Source organism: Poecilia reticulata, linkage group LG7 (assembly GCF_000633615.1).
Source record: "Poecilia reticulata strain Guanapo linkage group LG7, Guppy_female_1.0+MT, whole genome shotgun sequence".
Classification (NCBI taxonomy): domain Eukaryota; kingdom Metazoa; phylum Chordata; class Actinopteri; order Cyprinodontiformes; family Poeciliidae; genus Poecilia; species Poecilia reticulata.
Genome location: NC_024337.1, coordinates 4,172,315 through 4,199,175, shown reverse-complemented (window position 1 = coordinate 4,199,175; position 26,861 = coordinate 4,172,315). Strand labels below are relative to the sequence as shown.

The window sequence follows — 26,861 nt, the reverse complement described above, 5'->3', positions numbered from 1 at the left end:
TATATGTCATTAGCCGACATATATATATATATAATACTATTATATCTCACCATTTCCCTTTCAACAATTTCACTAAAGATGCTCTTTAACCCGTCTTTACTATCACTGTTACTGGCGGGGAGCTAAGCTTATGTCACCCTGTAATGTGAACATGAATCAACTAGTTTTAACCAGGCTGAACTGAGTTTAGAACCAGGTAGTTCTTGATAGGGAGGAATTAACACAAAACTGTCTGCTGGCCAGACGTCATTCTGCATGTACTCTGGTTTAYGTCCCATAAATTGTACCAAAGGCTTCATAAAGCATTTATCTCCCTTAACTAGTGAACATTTAACCTACCAGRATTATAAATGAAACTGACTGTATTATATTAGAGGTGGAAGGAAGTYGGAATTTATTTTTGTATGTACTGATGCTCCTTTACATATTATTAATTAGCACTTTATCAATAACCTGAATTGAATTAATAAGCACTCCATTCAACCACACATAAACATATTAAAGGCTGATTTGTGCACCTGCTTTGCCAATTTGCACAGCCAGTTTGGTGAGCTTTCCCTGCAACACGCTCTTCTCTTTCTTTGGGACACTGGTCTTCTTCTTCTCTCTGTCCTCCACTTCTCCTCCCTCTGCACTCTTTAAGGGCTGCATCTCCATAGCAACGCCCCCATCCTGCTTCTTGGCTAGACAAAAACACACATCAAAAGAAAACATTTAATAAACTTCTTCAGAACATTAAGATGAAGTAGGTCAGTGCCACAGTCATACTCAGCTCCAAACTGAAATCTGAAGTAGCAACTTAAAATTAAAAAGATTACTTTAAAAAATTCACTTACAACCTAAAGCTTGGTTACAGTGTATTGCCAAAGCATTCGTAGCCCTGGACATTTTAACATTGTGTCTTCTTACAACCAAAAACCTCAATTTACTTTTTTGAGAAATGATGTGATAGACTAGCACCATAAAGTGCATACTTGTATAGTGGAAGGTAAAAGTTGCAAGGTTTTTACACTAGTGCTTCAAATAAAATTGGAAGTCTTTTGAGGCGTCTCCACCAGGCTTGCACTTAAAGAGAACACAATTTTTTATGTTACTTGTCAAAAAAGTTCATTGTTATGCTGATGATTGCCTGCAATAGGAAATATAGGAAGTCTGATAATCCAATAATTTTAACTAAAAGCTTGTCTTACAGACTACTTTTATTTAATCCTTTTAAAGCTGCAGTATGTAACTTTTAAAAAATATATACTTTTTTTACATATTTGCTGAAACTGTCACTATATCRTAATATGAGAGTGACAATCTGTGAAAAAAATTGAGGTCTTCTTCTTGTGCTAACTAGAAATAASMAGTCAGAGCCAGGAGGCAGGTCTYAGCGCTGTCAGTCACCCTCCGTGTGGCGCTGCTCATTCCACCCTGTTCCTCCCATCCTTTCTCTTTGCTATGCCGCAACTAACATAACCTGTTATGTGCTTTGTCTAATAATAATGCTAAGGCTAATTAGCAAGGCCACCAATGTTGGTGGATAAACGGTTTTCCAGTAATGGTAAGTTGTTTCACCTCTATCAGCACGTTGAGCAGGAAACACATGCAGGTGACTGACAGAGCTGATAMTTTGGCTCTGATTGGTTGTCTTTGGTTGAGAGCGGTGCAATATTATCTCAGGGAGGATTTCTTAGATTATCTGTCTTATTGCTATGATATAGTGACAGTTTTAACAAATATGTTTTMATTTTTTTATAAAAGTTACATACTGCAGCTTTAACTAAGACAAATGTATTCTGTTGTGTAATAACCTGAACTTGACTGCATTGACTGATAACTAGGATCAACTAGAACTGATRTATCTGACTTGGAATCTGTCTGAATGACTGGACAGAATAAAAAATGTTGTTCTGTTTTGTTTTTGTAAAGCGTCTTGAGACGACATATTGTTGAACTTTACACTGAATTGAACCGAACTGCCAAAAACATCTACCTTTATTCTGATTGTTCTCCACAGCTCCATCAGCTTGTTTTCCTGAGGGGGGAAGAAAATGAAAACTGAGTTAAACAGAAGTATATTTACACTCAAACATATCACATTTCTGATTTTGGGGAAAATCACACACTTCCAGAATCAGAAAATGAACACACAGAAACAATACAAAAGGAAGGAGAAAGCAAAGTGCACTCATCTTATTACAGTCGATCAGGAAACTGAAAGACATTGTTAAATGCCCATCATATTGTCACTGTCACTGCACAGTGCGGGGTCCATTCACTGACTGAGGAAAGGGACGGGGCAGATAACTTTATGCTCACATACCATTGGTGACTGTGCTGTTAGTGGCATCTGCAGAGATGAGCAACTGAGTACTGTCCTCTGTGAGAAAGAGAAGTTTTGGGTGGAAATTTGGCAAAAAAGGAGAAAAAAAGAAGAAACTCAAGCAATGAATGTGATCATAATTACAAGTGAGTATTTGTTAAAATGACTGCAAAGAATGGAAGATGTAATATGATATTCCCTCAGCATGACAATGAACGACAGAATTATAAAAGAAAACAAATGTGGCGAGAGGAAAAGCTAGCATGTTACGGTATTTAAATCATTTATCAGCTCCAGTCATGACAGCCTGAACGATCCAGCTCACGATAAGCACCGCAGATATATTGTATATCCGAGAACAGAATGACGAGTCACCAGAGTATCTCTTTCAGAAACTAGCCATCACCAGCCAGTCTGTTGCTGCGTTTCAGGATGATGTTTTCTCTTTTCGAAGATGCCAATGGTAGCACATACATTCCTGTGCAGAAGCCAGAGCCGCAGTGGAAGCTGCTAATGACGTTAACTATAAGTGCTTCTGAAAGTCTGTGCAGCCTGCGCTGCCTGAACGCAGGGCACTTCCAAAACAGATTTGAGAATAGACTAATGCTTTGAGCATTGACCAACCAATGCTTTACCCTCAATCTCTTCCTTGCCAACCCCCTTCCACCCTCCCTCCCCTTCTGCTCTTTCAATAATTGATTGAATCTACAGCCTCTCTTTCGCTTAAATTAAGGGAGGAGAAGGAGAAACAGGGGAGTGCAAAGAGGGGCAAAACAATGGGGTAAACAAGGAGTGAGAGGTGTGGATGAGCAGAGAAAAGACAGGGAAGAAGCTGTGAGGAGGTGTGATAAGTGAGAAAGAGCTAAAAAAAAAGAGAGAGAGAGAGTGAGGGGGGATGGTGAGGACGTTGGTTAAATGATCTATTAGTGTAAACGGGCGTGCTTCCTGTCATATCTGTTATCTGAAATGAGTAAGGCATCTGACTAACTGCAGCACCAGCACACACACGTGGAGCAACGTGAGCATGTGCATGGATTATGAAAACAACAAGCTTCAGGCCACTAAAGTGACAACCTGTTCCCCTCCCCTTATCCAAGAGGCAGGACWCCCAGAGGGAAGGAAAGGCACAAAAAATGATGGCCTGCTACCCATTGAATCTTTTTTTATAACTATGTCATTTTCTAACATTTAATTTTAGACCAATAAAAGAATTTATGTGTGGATGGTCATGTGTGTGTGGCCACTATTAGGTTAAGTCACAAAAGATTACTACCAAAAAAAGCTAACTGTTTACACAATGTCCAAGTATTAATTGGAAGGAAAAACTATAGTAGAAAAAGGAATGACAATAACRAAGCAAGCAATAACTACAAGCTGCGTTGACCATATGACTGTGCAATGCGACATTTCAAAAATAAATTTACTTAATGGAAACACATGCCAATTTTGAACAAAACTCCTGTTTTTCAGTAAAAAGTTTTGATGCTAGGATGAGGTGGCTTTTCAGCCGCATGAAAATTTATTGCATAAAACTGCGGTGCAAACACTTTGTCCACATTACACAAGTCACACGATCAACAACCCGATGCTGCCACTGGCACAAACCATGAAGAAGAAGACAGGAAGTAGTTGGAAGTAGTACTTTTTTACTGACTTATTGCAGGGAGTTGCATCTGATGGAGCTCGTTTCKAATTTGTTTATAGTCAATGTATGATGGCCTGCTTTTAGCAGATAGATAAAGCAAAGATGATCATCTAGCTGTATGTATCCAAGATGATTGCTTTATGCAAYGTTTTTTTGCTTTTTAGTTGCTATTACTATTGAATGCTCTGTGGTTGTAGTYGCTTTTGTGTTTTTCCTTTCTTCTTAATTGTCATATTGTATGTGGGTTAATCTTCAAGTCAAACTTTTCTGTAAATTCAGACCAAACACAATTGAAAAATAGCTTGTTACAAGTAAAACTCTACTTGTTTTTGCATTTTGTTGTAAGTTGCTACTTAGTCATGCTACAGTTGCATCTTTACAAAAACACTCTTCCCAAGGAAAAACCATAGGTTAAAACATCATAGTTTCCACAAGTGGTGGGCACATTGCCACTAATTAGCTGAGCTATTTTTTTTTGTTTATTACTTTTGCTAACTTTGAAAACCTTTAGCCCATTTAGCTTCACATAAACAAATTTTTATGGATAATTTCTAAACCACTAATTTACTTGAGCTTTGTTTTAAGCTTTCAGTCGAAAAGAGTTTGACATCTGTTTTGAAGTTTTGATTATCAAAATTAAATTGGTGCTTGAGGGTTGTAGTTTTCAAGGGCAGATATAATTTGAATTGAGCGCTTTAGCACTTTAGCATTYGCTTCAAGTGCTAATTACTTTAGGGTTACTARTTTTTTAGTTAGTGGTGCACACACCACTGAGACCTTCGGTAAAGTCTACTGTACTTGTGTAACAGCCCTTTTCAAAAAATGTCATATACATGTAAGACCCTGCAGTGGGACCTCACACCTCATTACTCAGTTGTGTTTTTGTCACTGTTGCACTTAAGTCAGTGGWAAGAAATACATCTGTGGATATTAACTTTAGGCTYCCTATACTAAAGTTCTCCAGATCATCATCAGGCTCAGTCATTAACCGGGACTTTTGCTTTAGGCATGAGTGGGCTAATTCTGTGGTTGGTCCATTAATACATTTATGTGGGTGTGTTGTAGTCATACTTACTCATTTAGGACCAGTTTAAAATAATCATGACTAGAAATTAATTTACACAAATAAAAATTAATACAAGCAGGCAAAACTACAAATAAGTGGAACTGCATCTTTAAAGGAAAAGTTGTAATTTTTTGACTGTAAAACGCTGTTTTACAGCGTGTGCCGTGTGTCTCACTGCAGGGTGGATTACCTTTCTTTTCTTTTCCATCCTCCTCCATGTCTCCTGCGCCAAGGAGGGTGAAGATGATGCCCGTCTGGGAGTTGACACCTACGGCTGTCACCAGCATCCTACCTGAGCCCTCCATCACATGGGTTCCTTAACAAAAAAACACATCGGGTTCATAGACAGGAGATATTTATGAAGTTTTGCTATGAAGCATAACAGTAATAATGTGTAATCTTGCATTTATATGTTCTTCYTTTATTAGCAGTGCCTTGCAAAAAAATATTCAGACGACTTGGACTTTTTCAGTGTGTTCTATTGAGAGTTTATGTCACAGACCAACACAAAATAGCATAACTGATCCATGGTTTTCACCTTTGCGTAGTTACAACCAGATCTTTTGCTTTGTCTCTACCACCTTTCCGCATCTACAGACTGAAATTTTTACCCACTCTCTTAAAWAGACTAGAGTTCCAGCTCAGTCAGATTGAATGGAGAGCATCTCTGAACAGTTGTTTTCAAGTCTCTGATTCTCAGTTGCATTTAGGTTTAGACTTTGACTGGGACACTGTAACACTTGAACATGCTTTGATCTAAGTCAATCCATTGTAGCTCTGGCTCTGTGCTTGGAGTTTTCCTGCAGGAAGCTGAACCTCCATCACTGTCTCACAGCGTTATGGGTCCAAACTAATGTAGTGCTTTGTGGAGAATAACATGCATGGAAACTGCTTTATGTTTGAAATTAGGATATGAAAAGTTTTTCCATTTAACTAATTTTAAGTGATAAAATGGAAGCTCACTTTAACAAAGTCACTWACACACACTAGAAGAAAACTGTGAAGAGAGAAGCTTCTTAAAGGGGCGGTATTATGTAGTTTCCAGGCATAWAGTGCCATTTTATAGCACAGCCAAGTAAGTATGTTACCGTAAGTTAAAAAAATGCTGTATATATCAAAAGTAACTTTAAATTTTTAGATTTAGCAATTTAATGCCTTAAAATTGACCTCTKTCTCTTTAAGAGGCTTCTGCTCTTTCCGACAATATGTCATCACAACAATGTTACTCTACCATTCCTAGGAGTATTGCAGTAAAAAGTAGTTCACATGATGAGCTCAGCAGACTCATCATAGTTTCACCAGCTGTTTGCTAATTGCTGCTGCCGCTAGTCTGGAGGAGTTGAGTGGGGGAGCTGTAAGCGAGGGGTACTCTGTGAGGCACAAGCTCTGCTGGAGACTGCAGCTCAGAGGAGGAGCTTTCTGGGAATAGTTGGAGCTTTGTTAGAGCAAGCATTTGTTGAATGGTTGCCGTGGGAGATTAAAGGATTTCTCAAACCTCCATTACGAAGCAACACTCCGGGTATGTTTTTGATAAAGGAACAAGATTATAACATGATGTAAAACTTATAAAATCGATTTAACATAACACTGCCAGAAGGCCAGAAGGTTTCCAGGCAGGGTGTCTGAATTTATCGTTCTGCAAGAGCAGCTTGTTGCTGTGGTTCAGAAATAACTCCTTATCATTTCCTGTAGTTTATATGCAATCCTACTTAGAGTGAATGAACAATAAGTGACTTCCTTTGACCAACAAATCTGACCTCAATCACTGTTGCTCATTCCAGTGCCGCCAAGGAACTTTTAAATAAAAAGTGGTAGAGTCCAGCACTTTCCATCAACTTAAATCCATAATTTCTAGTTGACAATGWGAGTTAGAATTCTAATTAATTCAGTGACCTARGTGTGTATTTGCAACTATGCTCTTTAAAAACAATCAAATCATGTAGTGTAGATATATGATATAGTTGAAGCTAGCTTGATCATAAGAGTAGCAAGGAGTCAGAACCAACCTGAGAGCAGCATGGGGTCCTTGTCCACAGATTTGCGTACGTGGTCAGACTCTCCTGTCAGAGAGCTCTCGTCTAACTTCAGATCATTGCCTTGGACCAAGATACCGTCAGCTGGAAGTAGGTCACCTGAAGCACAAATCCCATCTCAATCAGCTTTGTATGCTTGTCTTTCTTGTTCAAATGATATCAAGCATGCTCTTATTGTTTCAATATACAGTATCTTGTTCCTGTGTTAAGAAGTGGATACCATTACATATTACAGGGACCAGCAGTCCATTGATAGACTGAATAATTAATGAGGAAATGGACTAAGAGTCAGAGGGAAGGAGGTAAAGGACTAAACCTTCACAGGAGACTGACAAAGATGTTTATGAACATGACTTTAGCAAAGTGAAAACATAAGTCAATGTAAAAACATATGGAAGAGGAGAGTTGTGGCTAATCTGAATATTTACAAAGACTGTAACATTGGGTGGCTGAACAGGAATATAATTTATTTATTAMMTACTTAAATAATATTACAGGGAAAACATGTAAGTTTGATGAACAAAGGAGGGAAATTTTGAACAGAAGCCAAAGAATGGCACTAAATTCACTCATACTGCTTTACATATGAGTTAATTGTTTCAMAAATAGAGTCAAAAGCTGTAGGAGGATATTTAAATGAATAGTTTTTCAACTTGTTTAAATACGTGGTTCATTCACACTGTGAGAGATTGAGAGAGAGCAAGACTGTCAGAAGATGACAGGGAGGAAAGTATAATGGCGTTTAGCCTCTCTGTCATGGAACAAGCTGGACTTGGAAACATTGGCAGATGGAGACTGATGTATTAGTAATGCTACACCTAATAACCACAACTATAARGCTGTCTAAAATATCTAATCCATGACCATTTTGTCTTTCTTTTAAAATATAGGTGAAACACTTTTGTAGAAACTCTCTGCTCCCACAAACACACCATGGCGTCACATTTGCTTCTAAGATAAATTATTAATGAACTCTCACTGAAGTGAGGCTAGAAAATAAATTTTATAGACTGCTGTTATGTCTTTATGTCATAGCTCTCAAAGAGAAATTGAAATAGGTTCAAATTGATRTTGGCAGGTCAAAGTTTCTCAAAAAATGCAGATCAGAAGTTGGTCACATAGTTCTGATCGGCGTAACTCAACTTAATGAGTTAAAAATCAGAGAAAAACAAAATTAACACGATTTCAATGCAACTTCTTTTGAAGAACTTCCCATATTTTTTCATTCAAATACATGAAAAAACATGAAACATGATGTTTTTTTATAACTTGTTTGTCAGGGTTCTTTTGCTGTGGCATCATTMCGTAATTTTAATTACATGATTTTCCTACGTCATCTGCATAATTTTTTTATCTTATACCTTCTTTACAACTTTTCAATGTGAGGGAAACATAGTAAGCTTATATAGGATGGTGCAGACGGGTACAGTTCCCCTACCGTATTTGACCTGAGCCATGTCCCCCACCACCATGTCAGCCACGGGAATTTGGATGACGTTTCCTTTCCGAACCACCGCAAACCTCTGCTCCTGCTCGATCCGACTCTGCAGACCCCGGAACTGTTTTTCTTTGGACCAGTCATTAAACGCCGTCACCAGGACAACACACACAACAGAAAGCAAGATGGCAGCGCCCTCGATCCAGCCTGCGTCTGCCTCCCCTTCATCCTCCGCTCCGCCACTCACTTCCCCGCACACTGAAGAGAGGAGAAGTAGACGTRAGGTCACACATCTCAATCAAACTCCACTAACGGAGTTTGTGGAGTTTTCCAGTGTAACTTTTCCATTGGTGGCCCCTTACGCCCATAAATCAACCCCAGTTTCCTTAATTTTAGGAGATAGGGTTAGTAAAACTGTGAAAGGAAAAATCTGTAAACTATAAAGCAATTCAAAACTACAAATTTGATCTGAAGTTACCTTGAATAAATTCAATGGTGAAAATAATAATTTGTACATTTTACATTTGTGCATTCATTTKCTAAGTTGTTTTCATGTTTATTTTTGGAAAAACATTATTTTTCTTAAGTTAAAACATTTTGTTTTACAGTAAAACGTTGACCCCCCACATCATTTCTAACCGTAAAATCAACAACAATAATGCCACGTAACCATGAAAGAAAAAATATTTCATCCAGAATTTTACAGTGAAAGTTTACGTTATACAAAAAAAACAATCTTATCCACCAATTTTAACCACCTCAGCAAAGGTCTGAAAATCAGCCACTGTCCTATTTTGCTTTGCACKTAGAGAGTCTGGCTGACAGACCTGCATACAGGTCACATCTGTATGAGGAAGGTTGACAACAATCGCCCTACTGTTGCCAACTTAGCAACTGTGTCTCCATATAACTTTCCTGACTTTTCAAGAAAATCAATATCCAAAATCCCAATCAGCAGGTCAGGCTTTTAAATATGATCTGTGATCAGACAGATAACTGCAGTTGGTGTACCCCTACTAGTTACCATTGTTAATGAAATAAAGATCATAATACATCTGATACCTGCGATGGTATCAGATGTATTATGACTAACGCCCTGTCCTGCGTGACCCCGCCTCTTGCCCGAAATGTCTCGGTGGAGATGGGCACCAACACCCCTCCCAAACCCAATAGGGACAAGGATGTAAGAAAATGGATAGATRGATATATCTGATACATTTTCTATATTGAGCTTTAATTTCTGTAAAATTTACACATCAATTTCTTAAAAAGGTTAATACATGTTGCTAAATAATGTCGTGTTTATGGCCTTGTTTGGTTCATGATCACACTGAATTTAAATCACGAACCATCATCCTTTTACATCTATATGACTTCATCCTATTTTCTGTACTCTCACACTATATGCTAAAATGACCTAATTTCCAACATAAGTGCTTTCATGTGTTGGTAATTTAAATTTTAATTTATTTGAATTCAACCAAAAATTTTGCTTCTGATTTATCTACACTTTAACAAAATTGTCTTGCTATMAWTTTTTTACACCCATCACACACAAAATTTTGGCAATTCAACAATCAAACACTTCCTATATCTGTTGGCAAGTAGTCAACACGTTTCCACTGATATTTCTGAAATGTGTTKTGCTAAAAGCTCCAACTCTGAGATTGGATGCTCTCCTTGCCATCACCCTAATCTAYCTCCCTCTACRGATTCCGGGATGTGGTCAGATGTAAGTCAGGATTCTAGTTGGCCCACTTCAAAACATTAATATTTCTAGTCAGAAGCAACATCAGTAAAAAAAWTTTAATTATCTGTCAGGGGTGTGAATAATTTTAGGCTTAACTGTACATATTTTTCAAAACAGTCTAGAAAACCAGTCCGCTACTGTTCCTGAAAATGGCACATTAAATGCGATTTATGGTTGATGCTCTGCTCTTATATAATTTCATCTCAAGCGCAGCATAATCGTTTATGTAAGTTCAACACATTTGTACAATTATTCATCTTAGAGAAGGTCAGAAGAGAGAGAATGTCTCACAGCTTTTTTTTAAGATGCTGCTCTTCTCTGGGATCTGAATTTCCTCTGCGGCCGGATCAGGCATCATCATGCAATGCCAGGTAAGCAGGCACATTCTGGTATTACTGTTCATTAATGTCACCTAGATTAAGGATAAAGGTTTTACCTAAAGCAAGGAARAACAASATTTCACCAGTAGCGGTTTCCGACMAAAACCTGTGTTGTTTTCTTGTGTGGCAACCTCACAAGAGGCAAATGATTCTTTTTATGCTATTAATATATCAGCTCTGTTCTGCATGAACCTGCTGGTGTTTTTTTTTTTTCCTAAAGGTTCCCAGCAGCCGTTCACTGTCAAAAGGAGCAGAGCTGCTTGTTCAGTTTAGATTGAACTTGACAGTTTAAATCCATCCAGATCCAGCTTGCTGGATCACGCTTGCTTTATGCACAATGGTGGCTGCGTAGCACCGGTTCGCAGACTGCATGTGCACTGCTACCAAGTGCAYACTCTGAGGTTTCAGACTGAACCACATTGTCCCATATCTGCATCCTCTGTTCACTCAGACCACTTCCTTTTTCACCAGGACACCACAATTGAACCTTTCTTTCTTTTTGGCCTTTGTCTCTCCTTATCAATATTATTTCAATTTCTACTTATTGTTATATATCAAAACAAGATAAATAACAACCAAAAACAAAATAAAAATKATTTACTTGACGTTACCTCCAGAAWTGCTACATGATGACATACTGTAAGACAAATGCTTCAGCAAAAAAAGATTCTCCTTTTTTTGCTTTATTCGATACAATTTATTTAACCAAGACGTCACCAAGAAGGTTAACATACAGATTCTGTCAAACATAACCTTTATCTTTAATYTGGAGTAATGACMTAGCAGCAAATGTTTTGAAATAGTTTAGAATTAACTATAATTTTCCCATTGACTGTGAAAGTAAGCCATGTCCATATTTAGCTGTTCATGTGATCACTTTTACGTGTTTTCCCCAAATCTGCAACCGATTGGTCAATTAGTTCCCAAMTGGTTGATCCACCTTTGGAAGGTGAATGCAACCCAAACCCAAATTTTTCACCGCAATCTGTCAACGGCTCAATTCCAATCTTTTCAAAACATCCAATCTGTGCCACTTCCATATATGGTACTAAATCAAATCTGATTGTTTTCGAAGCATCTGCGGTCAGAACGGTCATATCGCATTTTATCTGACTTTCATGTCATTGATGTGAGACATGCATCATAATTCTGCATCAAAAGAAGCCAGGTCAGGTAAATCGAGATGTAAGACTGAACACTATATTATGAAATTATGAAAGAAGTCAATTAACATCACAGTCTCACCACTCATGGCTCTGACTCCACATCCAAACAGACTTCCCTACAGAAGCTGCACTCCACTAATGGCTGCCACCATTAGTTGTGCTTTCTTTTTATTAGCTTCCATCATCTTACTATAATCTTGTGACAATACTCTTGGCTCCCAAAGCTGAATGAGCTGTTAACCGTTCACAAACAAGTCTGATTGTCGTCGGGGTTCATTAGTTGTATGAAATGCTAATCTTTCAGATCAGTTTCGCAAAGTCATGATGAGACTGATTAATTTATAAACATCAATATGATTTGATATAGTTTACGTTCACTACAACAACATACGACGGGGCAAAATTAATGCACAGTAAAATGTTATTTTCAGAAGAAGGCAAAGATTGCAGGCCCAAAAAAGAAGTTAGACTAATTAGTTAGACAAATTAAACTAAACTGTACAATTTACTATTTGCTACTTGTAATTTTTTATGTCTTCTAAATTGTAAGCATGACTCATTTACTATTTTAGAAACCATTGCTATTACTGATACTTCAAACCAAAGTAAAGAACAACTCCAAAATTACATTTTAGATTTCAGTCATTTGCTAAATTTCCAAATAGAACAAAACAGTTTCGGACTACTTTGAGGTTTTGTGAGTTCTAGCAATCTCTTTAAGCTAGAGTTGAAAGAGATTGCTACATTTAAACATCTTAATATTTCTGTAACCTTTCAKCTCGGTCCCTCCAGCCCTGCTCTCTAACGCAAGGCTTAGTGAGCAGAATTCATTTTTCCCTTTTGTTAAACCACAGTTATCAACCAAAGTGTCTCACACTGAGGTTCTTTAATTTCCACTGTGAATAAATGGAAGCAAAAAAGATCTTCTGGCCACTTTGCACAGCTGCTGGCTGCTCACAATCTGTCTCCAGCTGTGTATAGCTGAGTCCTGTTGTCCATTCAATACTTATTAAATATTTTTCTCGGAAATGCCTCTGTGGTGAAATGCCTTTCTTTGTTTCTATGTGTTGTAAAAACTCTTGTAAAAACCTTACAGTGTAAAGATCACCTTTGTCTCTCACGTCYACAAAAACCAACCAAAGCCCCCACCCCACATCTCCCAACCCCACCGTTGTCCTTACGTTCACTTTCCTTCCCAGGCGGCTGGTAGAAGGAGAGGCCGAGTGAAATGATGGCGGCAGCCTCCAAGATGATGAGGGTGACATCTTGTAGAGCCTCCCACACTAGTTCCAGGAATGTCTTGGGCTTCTTCGGGGGAATGAAATTCCGGCCGAAGGTTTGATATCGACGTTCCAAGTCTGCCGGGTCGCCGCTGAGACCTGAAAGATTCAAAATGTTTGGTCAGAGCAAAAATTAGAGCAGGGTGAAATCACATCCAACTTTCGTTTTCACAACATGATTCGCTTCCATATGTTATACTTAGCAGTCTATTGCCAGTGAGATTTTATGAATTATGGATCTAAAATATTCCAACTTTCATTTTAATTGTAAGTACAGCAGAAAAAGACAAAGCACCCGCAGWAGCTGGTAGCTAGTCTTCAGGACACACGCAGGAAAGAGAAACCCARCAGAAAGTCAGTAAAAAGGTCAAAGCATTCTCCACCTGAATCAGATCTGGGCAGCAGTTTATTTCTAAATAGATAAATGAAGAAATCATGGGATCACACTAAATACAAAACATTGACAGAGATCAATTGATCAGTTGACAGTATCAATACATTCTAAGATTTTAAAAAGTAAAAAAAAGTCCATCAAACCATTCACTAAGTTTAAACACCTTCTATAAAATAGGAGACACATCTGAATGACCTCCAGCTGAATGAAGCCCTGCYCTTCCCCCACCTGTTGCTTTGCTTTTACGGTCAGCAGCCGAAAGACAGCGACTATACGTTTCCCTTGAATTAAAGAAGATTAGAGTCAGATGTTCTTGGGTCCCATGTGGGGTCCCATTTATATAGTTGCACAGTCAAAAAATTAACAATTAACAGCAATTGATTGCTGTTAATTGGCTATTAATTGCTGTAAATAGCCCCCATATGAGAAAAATATGGGGGCTCATTTCTCAAAGTCAAATTTTTAACATGTTATTTATATATTTATARATGTCACAGTTTCAAACTAAATATGTAATTAGCAAGTTAAATATTTAGCTCAAAACTAATTATTTTGTTAGCAATCTATCTMATTTTCAAATTCCCTTGCAGATAACTGTAAGTGCACTATCAAAATGAAACTTGAGTCTTGCAAGCCTYAATATAAACTCTGATAAAATATTTAGATTATAAACTAAATGTTWAGTTTAGCTTGCTAATTAAGTAGTCTGAACTGTGACATTCAGGAATGCATAAATAACATGGTGAAAATATGACTTTGAAAATGAACCTCCATTTCTTTCTTTTATGAGAGACTAAATAACTCAAATTATTACTATGAATTTTTGACTGTGTAACAAATGGCACCCATAATTATTAAGATCCAAACTAAATATTTAGCTCAAGTACCTTGGCTGGCTGTGGACTGTGAAAGGGGGAGGAGTCAAATAGTGGCCGGACCACTTTGATTGGATAATCCATCTCCTTCACTCCAAATGTCCAGTTTTCCTCTCACAGAGAAGTTTAARTTGGATATTCGACAGACATTCTCCCAATTGGGCAAATTATAGAGGCTGCGATGGGTTTTCATGTCGGGTGCTGTCACAGAAGCACCATRTATTCCCTCCAAAAYATACTGGTCCATTTAGGGACCGTGAACAAATTAACACTCGRCTGAAACATGTAGACAAATAGACCCCAAAAATCAAAGGTTTCCACGAGATCCAAACACTGAAAATCAATACTAAATTATTTCTACACTTGCTTACAGAGATATGCCTGATTTCTTGAGATTGTCATTGCTTCAATTTTAATATGTGTATGCAAAATTGTGGATCATACTTTAATGACATCCAGGTCGTATGACAAAAACACTTCAAATCAATGCTGAATTGTGTTATCATACTGTATGAGCTGGAACTACATATTTAGTTTGGAGCTTGCTAATTAAATATCTAGCTTAGATCTACATATTTAGCTGGCTAACTAAATATTTAGCTTGGAACGAGATGTATAAATAATGTGGTAAAAATAAATAAAATAAATATGACTTCAAAACGCCTCCTTTTTTTAAAAATCACCCAAGTTAACCCATACTTGGTCACACAGAGACACCACCCAACACTCTTAAGCTAACACTGCTTTAAAACTACATTTACCAAGGTCCAAGCTGCACATTTGCTAAGCAGGTGGCTTAGCAAATGTGCAGCTTGGACCTGCACAATGGACAGCAGATGGACTGACAAAGTACCCAATAAAAATCAGCTTTCTATAATCCATCATTTTTCAGACAAAAATGTCCAGAATGCCCAGTTCTTAAAATGCAATAGCAAGGTTACTTCTGAAATTATTTCTACAGAGGTCAGGCTTTGAAAATGAAACCTGAAAAAAGACTGAGGGGCGCAAGGCAGATGGATGATTGGTATAAGGACAAACCGATGGATGGATGGATGGATGGATGGATGGATGGATGGATGGATGGATGGATGGATGGATGGATGGATGGATGGATGGATGGATGGATGGATGGATNGGATGGATGGATGGATGGATGGATGGATGGATGGATGGATGGATGGATGGATGGATGGATGGATGGATGGATGGATGGATGGATGGATGGATGGAATTTTTAACAATGAAAAAAGTAATAAAGTCTGGAAATGTTTTTGGCTGATATTGATTTTTTTGTCTGAAAGGTTGCTAAGCTGGCAACAGCGGGGTAAGCGTCAATGCCGATTTGCATTAAGAACCCTCTACTATAGTCAGTATTTTATGGTATTATGGTAGCAGTGATAATAACTGCTGCAGATCTGTTTATATGTAAAAAGTGACACCATTTTACACGTTCTTCTTAGAAGTTCTTGTGTAACGGTTATGTGAGAGTCTTTTATTAGCTTATCTTGTCTGTTTTAATTTCCATTGGCTCCTGTTTCTATTTCTTTTCTGTAATAGAAACAGTGGTGACAGCATGATGTCAGTACATCCACTCAAAGATCAATAAACATTAAGTTCTAACAAACACTTAACACTGAACCTGAAAGACATTCTAAATATCTAAAATAAATTAACCAAACAACTCAAAACAATAAATAAAATGGATTTATTGGAAGTCTCTGTAAACAAAACTATTCCTCAAAAAAGAGTCCAGATGAAACCAGTGCACCAGCCTGTCGACTTTTGTTTTTTCTTTGGTAGAAAGAGAGAGAGAGAAAAAAAAAACAATCATGCAAATAGAAATTATTGAGCTCGCTTTAATTTGTCATGATGTGATTAACTGATTTATTACTTACTGCATTAGCTCCTTTCCTACCCTAAAAATGGCTAAGTGGGTCTTGAAAATGGATGAATTAATTTCTTTTACAAAATCAAAGAGTCAAGCCAAGAGCTCTTTCTGTATTTCAAGTGTATTTTGCTCATGTGTTAATCTAAATAAATATTTTGAGAGCATGTACGTTTTTGAAAAGTCTACCTCAATCTGCAGCCTCCTCAACTTCCTCTCCCCTTCAGCCTCAGCAGTTTCCAAGGTGACCGGGATATTAGGTCCAGGGCTTCCTGTGTCTAACAGGTTTCTGCCCAGCAACAGGTGATGTCATTGCTCCAGTCTGAATGTTTTGAGAGGAGTTTTTCTTTCTGTTTTTTTTCTGATTGGCTACCAGCACTGAGAAAGGCGGGGATTTGTGAGCTGCGGTTGGCTGATACGGTTGTCTGTCTCTCCATCCTGGATGAAACATGCTTGCTGCAGGGACTCGCATGMAGCAGAGMAGCTGCGTGGAATTCTGACACTCAACAGGGTTCAGGCCGAGGCAAAGAGAGGAGCGACACAAAACAAGTGACCCAGTGCTGAGTAATCGCAGAGTCGTACCCTCCTTTCATTAGCTCCTTCTCCTCTCTTCTTTTTCATCCCTCTTCCATAGCTCTCTTCCCTCTCTCTCAATCTCTCCTTGACGTGTCCTTGACAATGCGGCAAGCTGTTCAAGCTCTCCCTCCTCACCCCTTAGCTTTCTCCTCTTAAAACACATACAGTCTCTCACTCCCTCTTCCAAATTACTGTCCCTCCTACATTCTGGCTGTTTGCTGTGGATGTAATGCTCTCATACCGCAGTGCTGGTGTATCCATACGTGTCAGAGAGAGGGAATGGCCTTTCACTCTGTTGGTTTAAGACACTTCCTACTTTATGTATCACATTACAGATGATGTACTGGACCAAGTGTGTTGTAACGTATCCATGCATGTCTGTGCATTTGCCCATATTTCACCTTTGGATCTGTCAAATTCAGTTTYTTTTTTTTTTTTTTTTTTTTTTTTTTTTGGACTCAGGGAAGCAGAGGATGCAGCCGATCAGCAGCAGATTAAAATGATTTGGGTTTTGACTCGAGTTCATACAGGCAGCTTTTGAGCAGTGGCTCCAAAGAAGTTACCGGAGAGCAGCATTTATGCGTATTTGTGGGTAAACTGTGCTCTGTAGGTGGTTCTGCCGACACATGAGTCTGTGTGTGTGTGTGTGTGCGTGTCTGTGTGTGTGTGTGGGGGGGTGTGCGTGTGTGTGYGCGTGTGYGTGCGTGTGTGTGTGTGTGCGTGATGGGTTTGTTGGGACCTGCTGCACTGATTCCTGACCAACTCACAGTATCAAATTAGCAACACTCAACACAGACTTACTGTAACTCAACACCAGCAGCCCCTTACACTTTTCCTCCACCTCCCTCGTTCACTCACAGAAACACACACACACACATACACGCGCACACACCCACGCACGCACACACACACCTCACAGACGCTGGAGTTAAACACACACTTTCGCTCAGCCTCCTTTATTCATCCGTCTCTGTTTCTCTCTATCTGACAGTTCGGCATTATCCTTCTTTCTGTTGCTGACTTTGTGAGCCAACTTGTCGCCGCTGTTGTGTTGCTAGGTTACAACTAGTTGAAGTAGTGGGCGTAGCGTGTTACCACACCCCTGTTAGAACCACTGTGCTCATTTACAGTACATGAACAAGCAAAGACAGGCATTGATTATATCTTTGTCATTTATCATGAAAATTTCTTGTCATAAGAATTTAAATGTATCCTTGTCAGTTAATGTATAAAAAAAGGAATACGATATTAATTTTACTATTTTTGCCCCACGAGAGCATCAATAAATATCAGTAAATTCATAAATATGATTAAGTGAAGTCTGAAGTGTGTAGCTAAGTGATATAAATCATATCTCTAATAGGAATATTTGCTGTGCCATGCAGCTACCTGAAAATAAGTAATAGTTTTTTTATATATCAATTTTATTATTATCACAAAGGTATAAAATATTATGATAAAACTCTAAACCATACCCTTGTGTTGATGGGAATTTTGGAATATAGTCCCGGAAGCGTATTTCCAGATTTTTTAAGAGAAGTTCTGGGTCTCTTCAGTGCTACATCTAGGATTTCTCCCATTGAGCTGGATTTCTCAACCGGGCCAATCAGCAAACAGAAGGAGTTGTGAACTACGATGATGACAATGGCAGAAAAGGAGGTGAACGAAGCCGTTAACTCATCATGTTGGCCATGCTTCCAAATATTGCACAATTAAACTTGGAGCAAGGGGAATGTTTAAAACATTTTATTGCTGCCGATATGTTTGTTTGACTCAGCTCTTCTCAGAGAATGTTGTTTACAGCGCAGGCAATTTCCAGTAAGCTTCATAGCACAGCTTCCCTCACAAGCACATTACATATGTCGCAGACAAACATCAGCATATGAGTAAAACCAGATCCAATTGTTTCAAACTTCAACAGAGTCCATGCCTCTCATTCAGAGTTCATGCTATTGTGAAGCAATTATTTCACAACACTCAAAGATCGAGACTCTCTGGGCAAAGGAAAGCATAGAACAAGGGGCTGGTTTTTACCAGGCTAGGGAACAGCCATACCTATCTTACAAGTTGCATTCAATTTAGTGGTGTAAGACTTGCTCAGGAATGAAAACCCGTTCCATTGAGCTCTCTACACTTGGTTCTTGAGCAAACCTGAAGGCAACATGAAGATTCTGCAAAAGGTTGGTGCCCTCTGAACACTATGTGTCTAACCCCAACGCTGTGATTTGACATGAGCAACCACTTTTTTGTTGTTCATTCCTTGTCGCTTCCTCTTTGTTTTGATTACAGCTGGATGTGAATTATTTAGTTGCAAGGAAATTTTTCAGCTAGCAACACTGGAATTCACTCAACTCTTTGAGAGTGATCCAGTCTTAAATAAATGTTTGTAGAAGTAACCTGCATGCACAGGTGGCGGGTTCAATGCACCAAGGTCTTTAAAATCTAGCATCAAGTGTACATGTTAAAGTTCAATTTTCAACCGTTTTCAAGTTAAATGGTTTCAACTTGGAAACATTTTCTACCATCCATTCAGTTTCTATTCCTAGGATAACCTGGTTCCTGCTGAAAGTTTATCTATCCTCAGTTGTCAATAGGTGAGAGGTCATATACACAGTAGGGACGACGGTGGCGATGGTGGTAGGAGTTCAGTGGGTCACTAGTTCAATTCCCACTCTTCATGCCTTTGTCATTTGTGTCCTTTCAGAAAAACACAACCTTGTCTGCTAGAATGACCTAGCCAGTCTCCAGGCCTGAATCCAATAGAGAACTCTGGAAGGAGCTAAAACCTTAAAGGTAAATGTGGAGGAGTGGACCAAAATCCCTGCTGCAGTGTCTGCAAACCTGGTCAAAAACTAGAGGAAATGTCTGACCTAGTTGAGGTGGACACATGATGAAAATGACAAATCTCTCCATTCTTTGGAAGTGGAGAAACTTCCAGTATACCAAATACTAATTTTCTACACTATATGTTAAAGACAGACTGACAAGATTCTTAACACACAGTGGCCTACAGCTGAAGCTCAACTTTGGATAACCAACAAACACAGCAGCAAATATTCAACAGCATGACAGAAATGTTGCCCTGGGACTTTAAGTGAACTGTGCAGCAAACATTCTCAGAAATAACTTTAAGATATATGTCCAGAAAAGGGGCTAAAATTTTTTGCATGACTAAGAAAAGCGTACAGACAAGGCTTTTAAAGGTTCGACAAGCTGTGGAATCACAGGACCCACATAGTTTTTCATAAACAGCTTTCCAGTTTGGCTTCATCTTTGTTTAGTAAATAGTGATGAGGTGGAACACGTTGTGTGGTTAAAGATCATATTATGTAGATATTAAAACTCCAGTGCTGAGTGTGACTTTTCTTTTACCATAACTTTACATTGCTACTGAGTTGGCACATAAGTAAAATATTAATATGCTTTCATCATTCTGTTTTTTGTTATTATACTGTTTAATAAATTAAAGTGAAAGGCTATATGAATGGGATCGTCAAAAAACAGAAGAAGGTGTAAGTCCTTGGTATAAATGAAACCATGCAGTAGGTTAAATATAGCCTTCCACTGTGCAATTAGCTTTTTTCCCTCTATTGACTTACAATGAAAATGCATCCACAAAAGTGTCTCAGCGTTCAGCTTTACAACTAAATCCATGATGTTAATGTTAGTGGATGCTTAATGAAATGTGGCTGGGCCAATACAAGCTGTAAAGCACCTAAGTCAACTGACCTCAGTAAATCTCTGCACATTTCAACTACAGTTGTGGAAAGAAGAGCTGCAACAATAAAACAGCCTTCAGCTAAGGGTCAATATTGGGTTCACTCAACCAGTGAAAATCAACATGCTCTATAGATTTCCCTCTGAATTCTGATTTTCCCTCTTGTTGGTCATACAAAGTAAATGTCTGCGTCACAACTGTGGACGACCACGCAAGTTCAACAGCAAAAAAACAAAGGACCTCTCTGCCCACCAATCAACAGACAATAAAAATATCTATTATCCTTTGGAGATTTGAAGATTCACTGTAAAAACAGAAGACCACCTGAGGAAAACTAAGGATGTTTTCACACCCGATAGTCTGATAGACTTGGTTTGATTGAGAACCAAAATTGTAACATTTGTTACATTTTCAGTTGTGGTGATTCTATTTTACACTGCGCTGAGTCAAACAAGCCGGTTTCCCTCTAATCTGTGGAGGCGCTGCACCATCACTGAAGGAAATTACATAAAACGTTTGAAGAAGACACTGAGCGCAACTTTCTTTGTCACAAAATAGAAACAAAAATGGAGTAGCATCAGATTTTAGCAAATATCCTTTTTTTTTCTCGCCATTGCTGTTCTTACTGATGCACATCTGCAGGTTGGAGCTGTCTGAGATTCCTGGTTAATCCCACAGTAACACACTTTTACTTCATTCACCCATTGATTTTTTTTTTTTTTTTGCTCTCAGCTTTTCCTTCATTCATGCACCATAATCCTGTCATCCACTCATCAATCAGACCATCCACCCGTATGCATGCTGCTCACCCAAAAACTGCCTCCTATAACCAGGATTACCCAGCCCAAGTGAAGTGTGTTTCTACAGTTTTGTCCTAAGTGCTTTCATTCTGTAGGATGCACTGAAGTTAATTCAGTTTGCTTGAGCAGGAATAACCCGGGCCTGAAACGACATTAATGCTCATTTCCAGTCTGTGTTTTTAGCGTGTTGTGTTTACAGTCTGTGCCGTTCACTTTGAGCCAAATGTTGATACCAGAGATCAAATGACTTGGATGCAGCTTTCACAGTCGTACTATCGTTTCAGCTCATGCTGCTGCGCTTTCATTCAGCACAGACGTGCCCGTTGAAACAATTCACTCATCCCTTTGTGAATGCAACGTTAAACATGTTACATGGAGTTTAAAGACTTTTCCAGACACGTTTAAGAGCATGTACCAGTCTGTGCTCTTAACAAGTTGTCAATCTAGTTCAGCACCCATTCATGTTTGTCTATTAGCCCATTCAGGCCCCGTGTGTGCTCACCATCAGTGGTGCTGGACTGTAGTCTCTGGCAGAGGCCCTCTGTGTCTCCGTAGCCATCCTGGATCTTCTGTAGGGCGTCAGCTCCTCTCAGCTCCATCAGCTCCCTCAGCTCCTTCACCGTGACCCCAAAGTCTCCCCCTGCGAGGCTGCCATCTGCCCTTCCTCCTCCTCCGCCCCTGCCTCGAGTCCCTTTGGGATAAAACTCCACAGCGCTGTTTGCCATTTCCCCCATTGTTGCTGTTGTTGACATGTCAGTAAGATAATTTGGATGTGTTTTTTTGTCCGTTCTCTCCGTAGTCTACTCAGCTCCTCCTTCGTCTGGCAGGTGAAGGGTTGTTCATGTGCGCTTAATTTTTTTTAAATATTATTATTGTTGTTTAAACTGAGTGACTGAATTAATCTTCCTCTCTTTTTATTTTTACTTCTTCGTAAGGGGTGGTGGTTGTGTTTTTTTTCCCTCCTATCTACCTTGACCTAACCTCCCACTGCTCCTTTAAATCTCCATAACAGAGGGAGGCGGGGGAGGAGGGTGAGGAGGATGAAGGACAGCGAGCAGGAGCACTTCAGAGACGTGACGTCTGAATGAATCCAGCTTTCTTCTCCTCCGTCTCCCCGGCGACTCCACTCTTTCCTCGTCTCTGTCCCCCTCCCTCCAGGGTCACGGCTGGTCCGTGGACAAACGGACAGACATGCTGGTGGACTCGCAGACAGGGATGAAGCGATGATGGACAGATGGAAAGAGGGCAAAGGTGGCTGATAAATCACAGGCAGGAAGCAGATCCAGTTTAGAGGTAGCTAGTGATACACCACCAGGACCTGGAAGAGAGCACAGCACACACCCAAAAACATCAATGCTGACTTTCATTGATCTGTTTTTTTTTAAGTGAGAATAAAATCATAACAGCATCCATCCTCATCTAAATAAATACTCAAACTAGCACATTGTGAGCCCTGAAGCATCCTTCCACAGATCACCACATGTGATATTTAAACCGACATCTATTGATTCTTTTTGGCACTGTAACAAGGTGTAAACACAGTAATGAAACACTATCTTCGAAATAAAATTATAAGTGTACACAAAACAGCATGTTTATCTTTCCAAGCAGATGAGAAGCAGCAGAATAGAATTGGTTTTTTTTTTTAGTTAATGTTCAATATTGAGTCCAGGAAAGGGTCCATGAGGTTCTCAAGCGACAGTACTCTATCGGCTGTTTCGAGTGAAACAGCTTGTCGAATTAAAAAGGGAGCAAATGTAAAGTCATCAACTAACTGGATAGCATTTTTATCTAAAAACTAAAGACAGTTTGAATAAATCAAATATACATCAGTGCAAAAAGCTCCAAATCAGAGAGAGAGTTCGTGATCCAATGAGGACACTTTATCATTTATCATTCAGCAAAATTTGTTATTGAGACAGATTAATCCGCAGCAATGCAGACACTGATCTGGTTTGTTGCGGTGAGTCAAAAAGTAAAGCTCTCCATTTTCCAGTCCACTCATGTTTCGACCCTCGCCTATGATCATGAGACATGGATCAAGACCGAAAGAACAAGATCCTGGATACCAGCGGCCAAAATGAGCTTCCTCTGTAAGGTGGCAGGACTCAGCCTTAGAGATGGGCTGAGGAGCTCCATCATTCACAGGGAGCTAGCAGAGCTGCTGCTCCACATCAAAAGGACTCATTTCAGGTGGTCTGGGTATCTGATCAGGGTGCCTCCCTCCTTGGGAGGTTTTTCTGGCATGTCACACTGGAAGGAGACCCTGGGAAGACCCAGAACTCACTGTGGGGACTATCTAAAATAAAAGCTGGACGTCTTCCTCCATATGCAAGAAATAATTGCTGACCTGCAGAGCTCCTTCAGTGACAGACTGCTGCATCCTCAGTGCACAAACAAGCACAATCACTGATCCTTCCCCCCAGCAGCTGTTACACTCCACCACCATCATTGCTCCAACAAACTCAATAGGTTTACATCTCAGTTTTTTTTTACTTCTTGTGAAGTCTCTTGTTTTTTGTGTACAAGATTTCCAGGCACATCTTGTACATTTCTTAATTACTCTACTCAGTTGTACATTTCTTTCAATCTGAGTATGCTATTTCTAAAACCTGTGTGATATTACTTTAAATTTGCCCTCCCTGCACAGTTTCTTCTTCTTGTTCGTATTTTTTTATTATACCACTTTTCTTTAACTTGATGCCGATACAGCAAGTTAAAGAACTTGTTGTAACAATAGAATAGAAGTAGTCTATTCTGCCAAATAGAAGACGGTTTCTAATATTTCGGAATATTCTTTATTCAGTCAAACATGTTCACTAACATACTAGCATATGTAGCACTGTGTGTGAGAGACATTTGCCAAGACATCAGGAGTTCAACTAAACCGCAGCTCTCACTATGCTTTTTAACCAAGCTAACAATATTGGATTTCGACCCGTGTCTCCCCCATTTTTATTCCAATTTATATTTCCATTTCATTTCAATTCAGTTCAAAAATACTTTACTATTTATTAATAACCTGATAAGTAGAACATAATAAATAACATTGGAAGTCGGAACTCATTGCGTCCAAATATCTTSAAAGAGTCTGTGTGGATGGTGATGCTTTAGACTGGAAGGATCTCCAGGAGCAGTCAGTCTAGCAATGAATCTAAAGAATCCTGTGACTGAAGACAGTTTGACAGTTAGCAACATGCTAACAGCAGAGACTACATGAATGTAACGACAGAACGTAACAGAAATACTTTAACATGCTGTCACCATTCGTGGCACAATTCCAGAGAATTCCTAGCTTTTCCAGCTTTAATCTTGAAATTAATGGAGAAGCGAGAGTGCCGATAGGAAAGAAGTTGGTTTTTCCTCCATTTGCGTTTTTGTAACAAAACCCCAGAAATTAGAGAAGCACAAGTCTCACTGTTGTGGTTTTAAAATCTCTTGAGATGTTTGTATACTTGAAAAACTTGTGTTTTTACTGACGTGGTACTTGAGAATATAAATGGAGACTGCTGTTTCCAGTTAGAGATGCTAAGTCCCACTAACAGGAAATGTAGAAGTCAGTTTAAAAGGTCAACTCTATAATGATTTTGTCTTGTTTTTAAAACAGTAAAACTCTGCCTTAAAGTTACTGATCTCAGAAACACGCTTGACGCCGTCTCGTTTCCTACTGTAAATAATTAATGACTGCTCAAGGCAGGTAAGCTAGAGAAGACATCTTCAATGCTGCTGTCAGAACTTCATGTATTCTAAAAGGGAAATTTCATTTGTCAGAATTTTTTTCAAAAATCAATAATCGATCCAAGCAAATTCCAGTTGGTGCATTTCTAGTGAAAACCGAAGCAGAGAGCATCGTCTTCGTTGCACCTGCTGCAAAGCCTTTGCACTTCTGTTTGATCGTCGCTCAGGAACCGGTCCCAATAAGCCGAACCCAACACCGATCCCTTCGACTTGCTTTCACATAAAGCTTCCCCTCTCGTCCCGCGCGAGTAATTACCGGCAGCTGTAAATATTCTCAGCAAAACGCATGACAAAACGTATTCTGATCAAGGTGTTTTACATAAAAATGAGCAGGGGGGGAAAAAAAAGAAAAAGAAAGAAAAACCAAGAAACTAGCAGAAGCTCATCATGAATTCCTTTTCTTCTCCCTGCTCTCCCTCAGCTCCCTCTGCCTCTTGCATCTTCTCCCTCCCTTCTCCTCTCTGCCCTGCCATGCTTCCATCCTGACTGAGAGTGTTAGTTTATGACTGAGTCACCCTGCTCCAGCTTCCTTTGAAGCCCCCCCCCCTTTTTTTTGCTCTCCATCTTCTTTTGCTTCCCTTCTCTACCATATATTTATCTGTATATCCTTGCCTATTATGTCACCTTCCTCTTTCTTTTTTTCTTTCATTTTGTCTCCCTACCTTTGTGTCTGCTTTCTGTTACTGCAATCATTTATTTACCCAGTCAGTTGTACTTTTTTCTAACCCGCCTGATCTCTCACTCACTGATTCTGTCTGATATTATAACGCTCATGGAGGAAAATCCTCCTCTGTTTGCCCCTCCGCTACTGCAGCCACGACTCTCAGTCTGTCCTGTTTGTTCCCCTCAAAGATTTGATGCTCGCCTGTGAGTCTCTTATGCATAATGCAAAAAAAAAATAAAAAATAAATAAAGTTATTACTTCATTTGTTCTGCATCCCTAACTCAATAATATGGAGGCTTTATCTATAGGATGCAAGGGGAAATGGACAGCAGACACACAAAGACGTGAGCACTCATGCCCAGAGACATGAGTTCTATGATCTCTGTCATGACACACACTAATGTGTTACACAGGGCAGCACTTTCGGAATAAGAAAGGGGGACTGGGGGGTGGAGTGTGTTTTAACATGAAAAGAGTCAGACAAAAGGTCAGCACAGTCCTCAGCCGGTTGCCCATTTATCCTGAAAGCTCGTCCGCACACTGTCCCCTGAAGGGGATGGGTAATTTGCTTATTTTTATTTTCATTTTTAATAAAAAAGCGGCCACTCTTCATCCCCTCAGGACGTCTTCTCTTCATCGCTACAGAAAGAACGTCAAGAATGGCACAAAGCAGAGGAGATGCTCCTCACGGGATTTCATTCCAGGCCAGAGGGGTCGGCGACTCGACTCGACACAGCACACCAGATCCCCAGCAGATCCACACTGTGAGTACATGTGACTCAACGCCGTGTTGCTCCCGTCTCGACTCTGTAATTCCCCTGTGCAGCTGCAGCACCTGATTTCCAGCAGAGAGGTTTGAAGGGTCACCTCTGGCAGAGGACCCTCCAGTGTGTGCGGCCGCCTGCCTGGTCCGCCTGGCCAGCCTGGCCCGGCGCCACTCACACTTCTATAAGGCCCGGTGGGAACAAGCACACTTAGGATGCAATGCAGGCTGTGCCATTAAAGGTGAGCTGCCAATAGGGCATAGGCATCTGCATTATCATAGAGGATAGATGGAAGAGAAAGAAAGAAAGAAAGAAAGAAAGAAAGAAAGAAAGAAAGAAAGAAAGAAAGAAAGAAAGAAAGAAAGAAAGAAAGAAAGAAAG

At 39.5% G+C, this 26,861-nt stretch overlaps 1 protein-coding gene across 2 annotated transcripts in view; it reads right to left on the bottom strand.

Moving 5' to 3' along the window:
- Positions 1-26,861, bottom strand: part of atp2b3b (ATPase plasma membrane Ca2+ transporting 3b) — a 53,023-nt gene that overhangs the window by 24,561 nt on the left and 1,601 nt on the right. The window contains exons 2-9 of one of the 2 annotated variants that reach the window (XM_008412889.2): positions 21,817-22,632; positions 12,968-13,165; positions 8,491-8,748; positions 7,026-7,151; positions 5,210-5,335; positions 2,309-2,365; positions 1,979-2,020; positions 519-683 (exon numbers count right to left, since the gene is read on the bottom strand). In XM_008412889.2, coding sequence (XP_008411111.1) covers positions 519-683; positions 1,979-2,020; positions 2,309-2,365; positions 5,210-5,335; positions 7,026-7,151; positions 8,491-8,748; positions 12,968-13,165; positions 21,817-22,066 — 1,222 coding nt within the window. In that variant the 5' untranslated portion in view covers positions 22,067-22,632. The remainder of the gene's footprint in view (positions 1-518; positions 684-1,978; positions 2,021-2,308; positions 2,366-5,209; positions 5,336-7,025; positions 7,152-8,490; positions 8,749-12,967; positions 13,166-21,816; positions 22,633-26,861) is intronic. The other variant, XM_008412890.1, reaches the window with a different exon arrangement.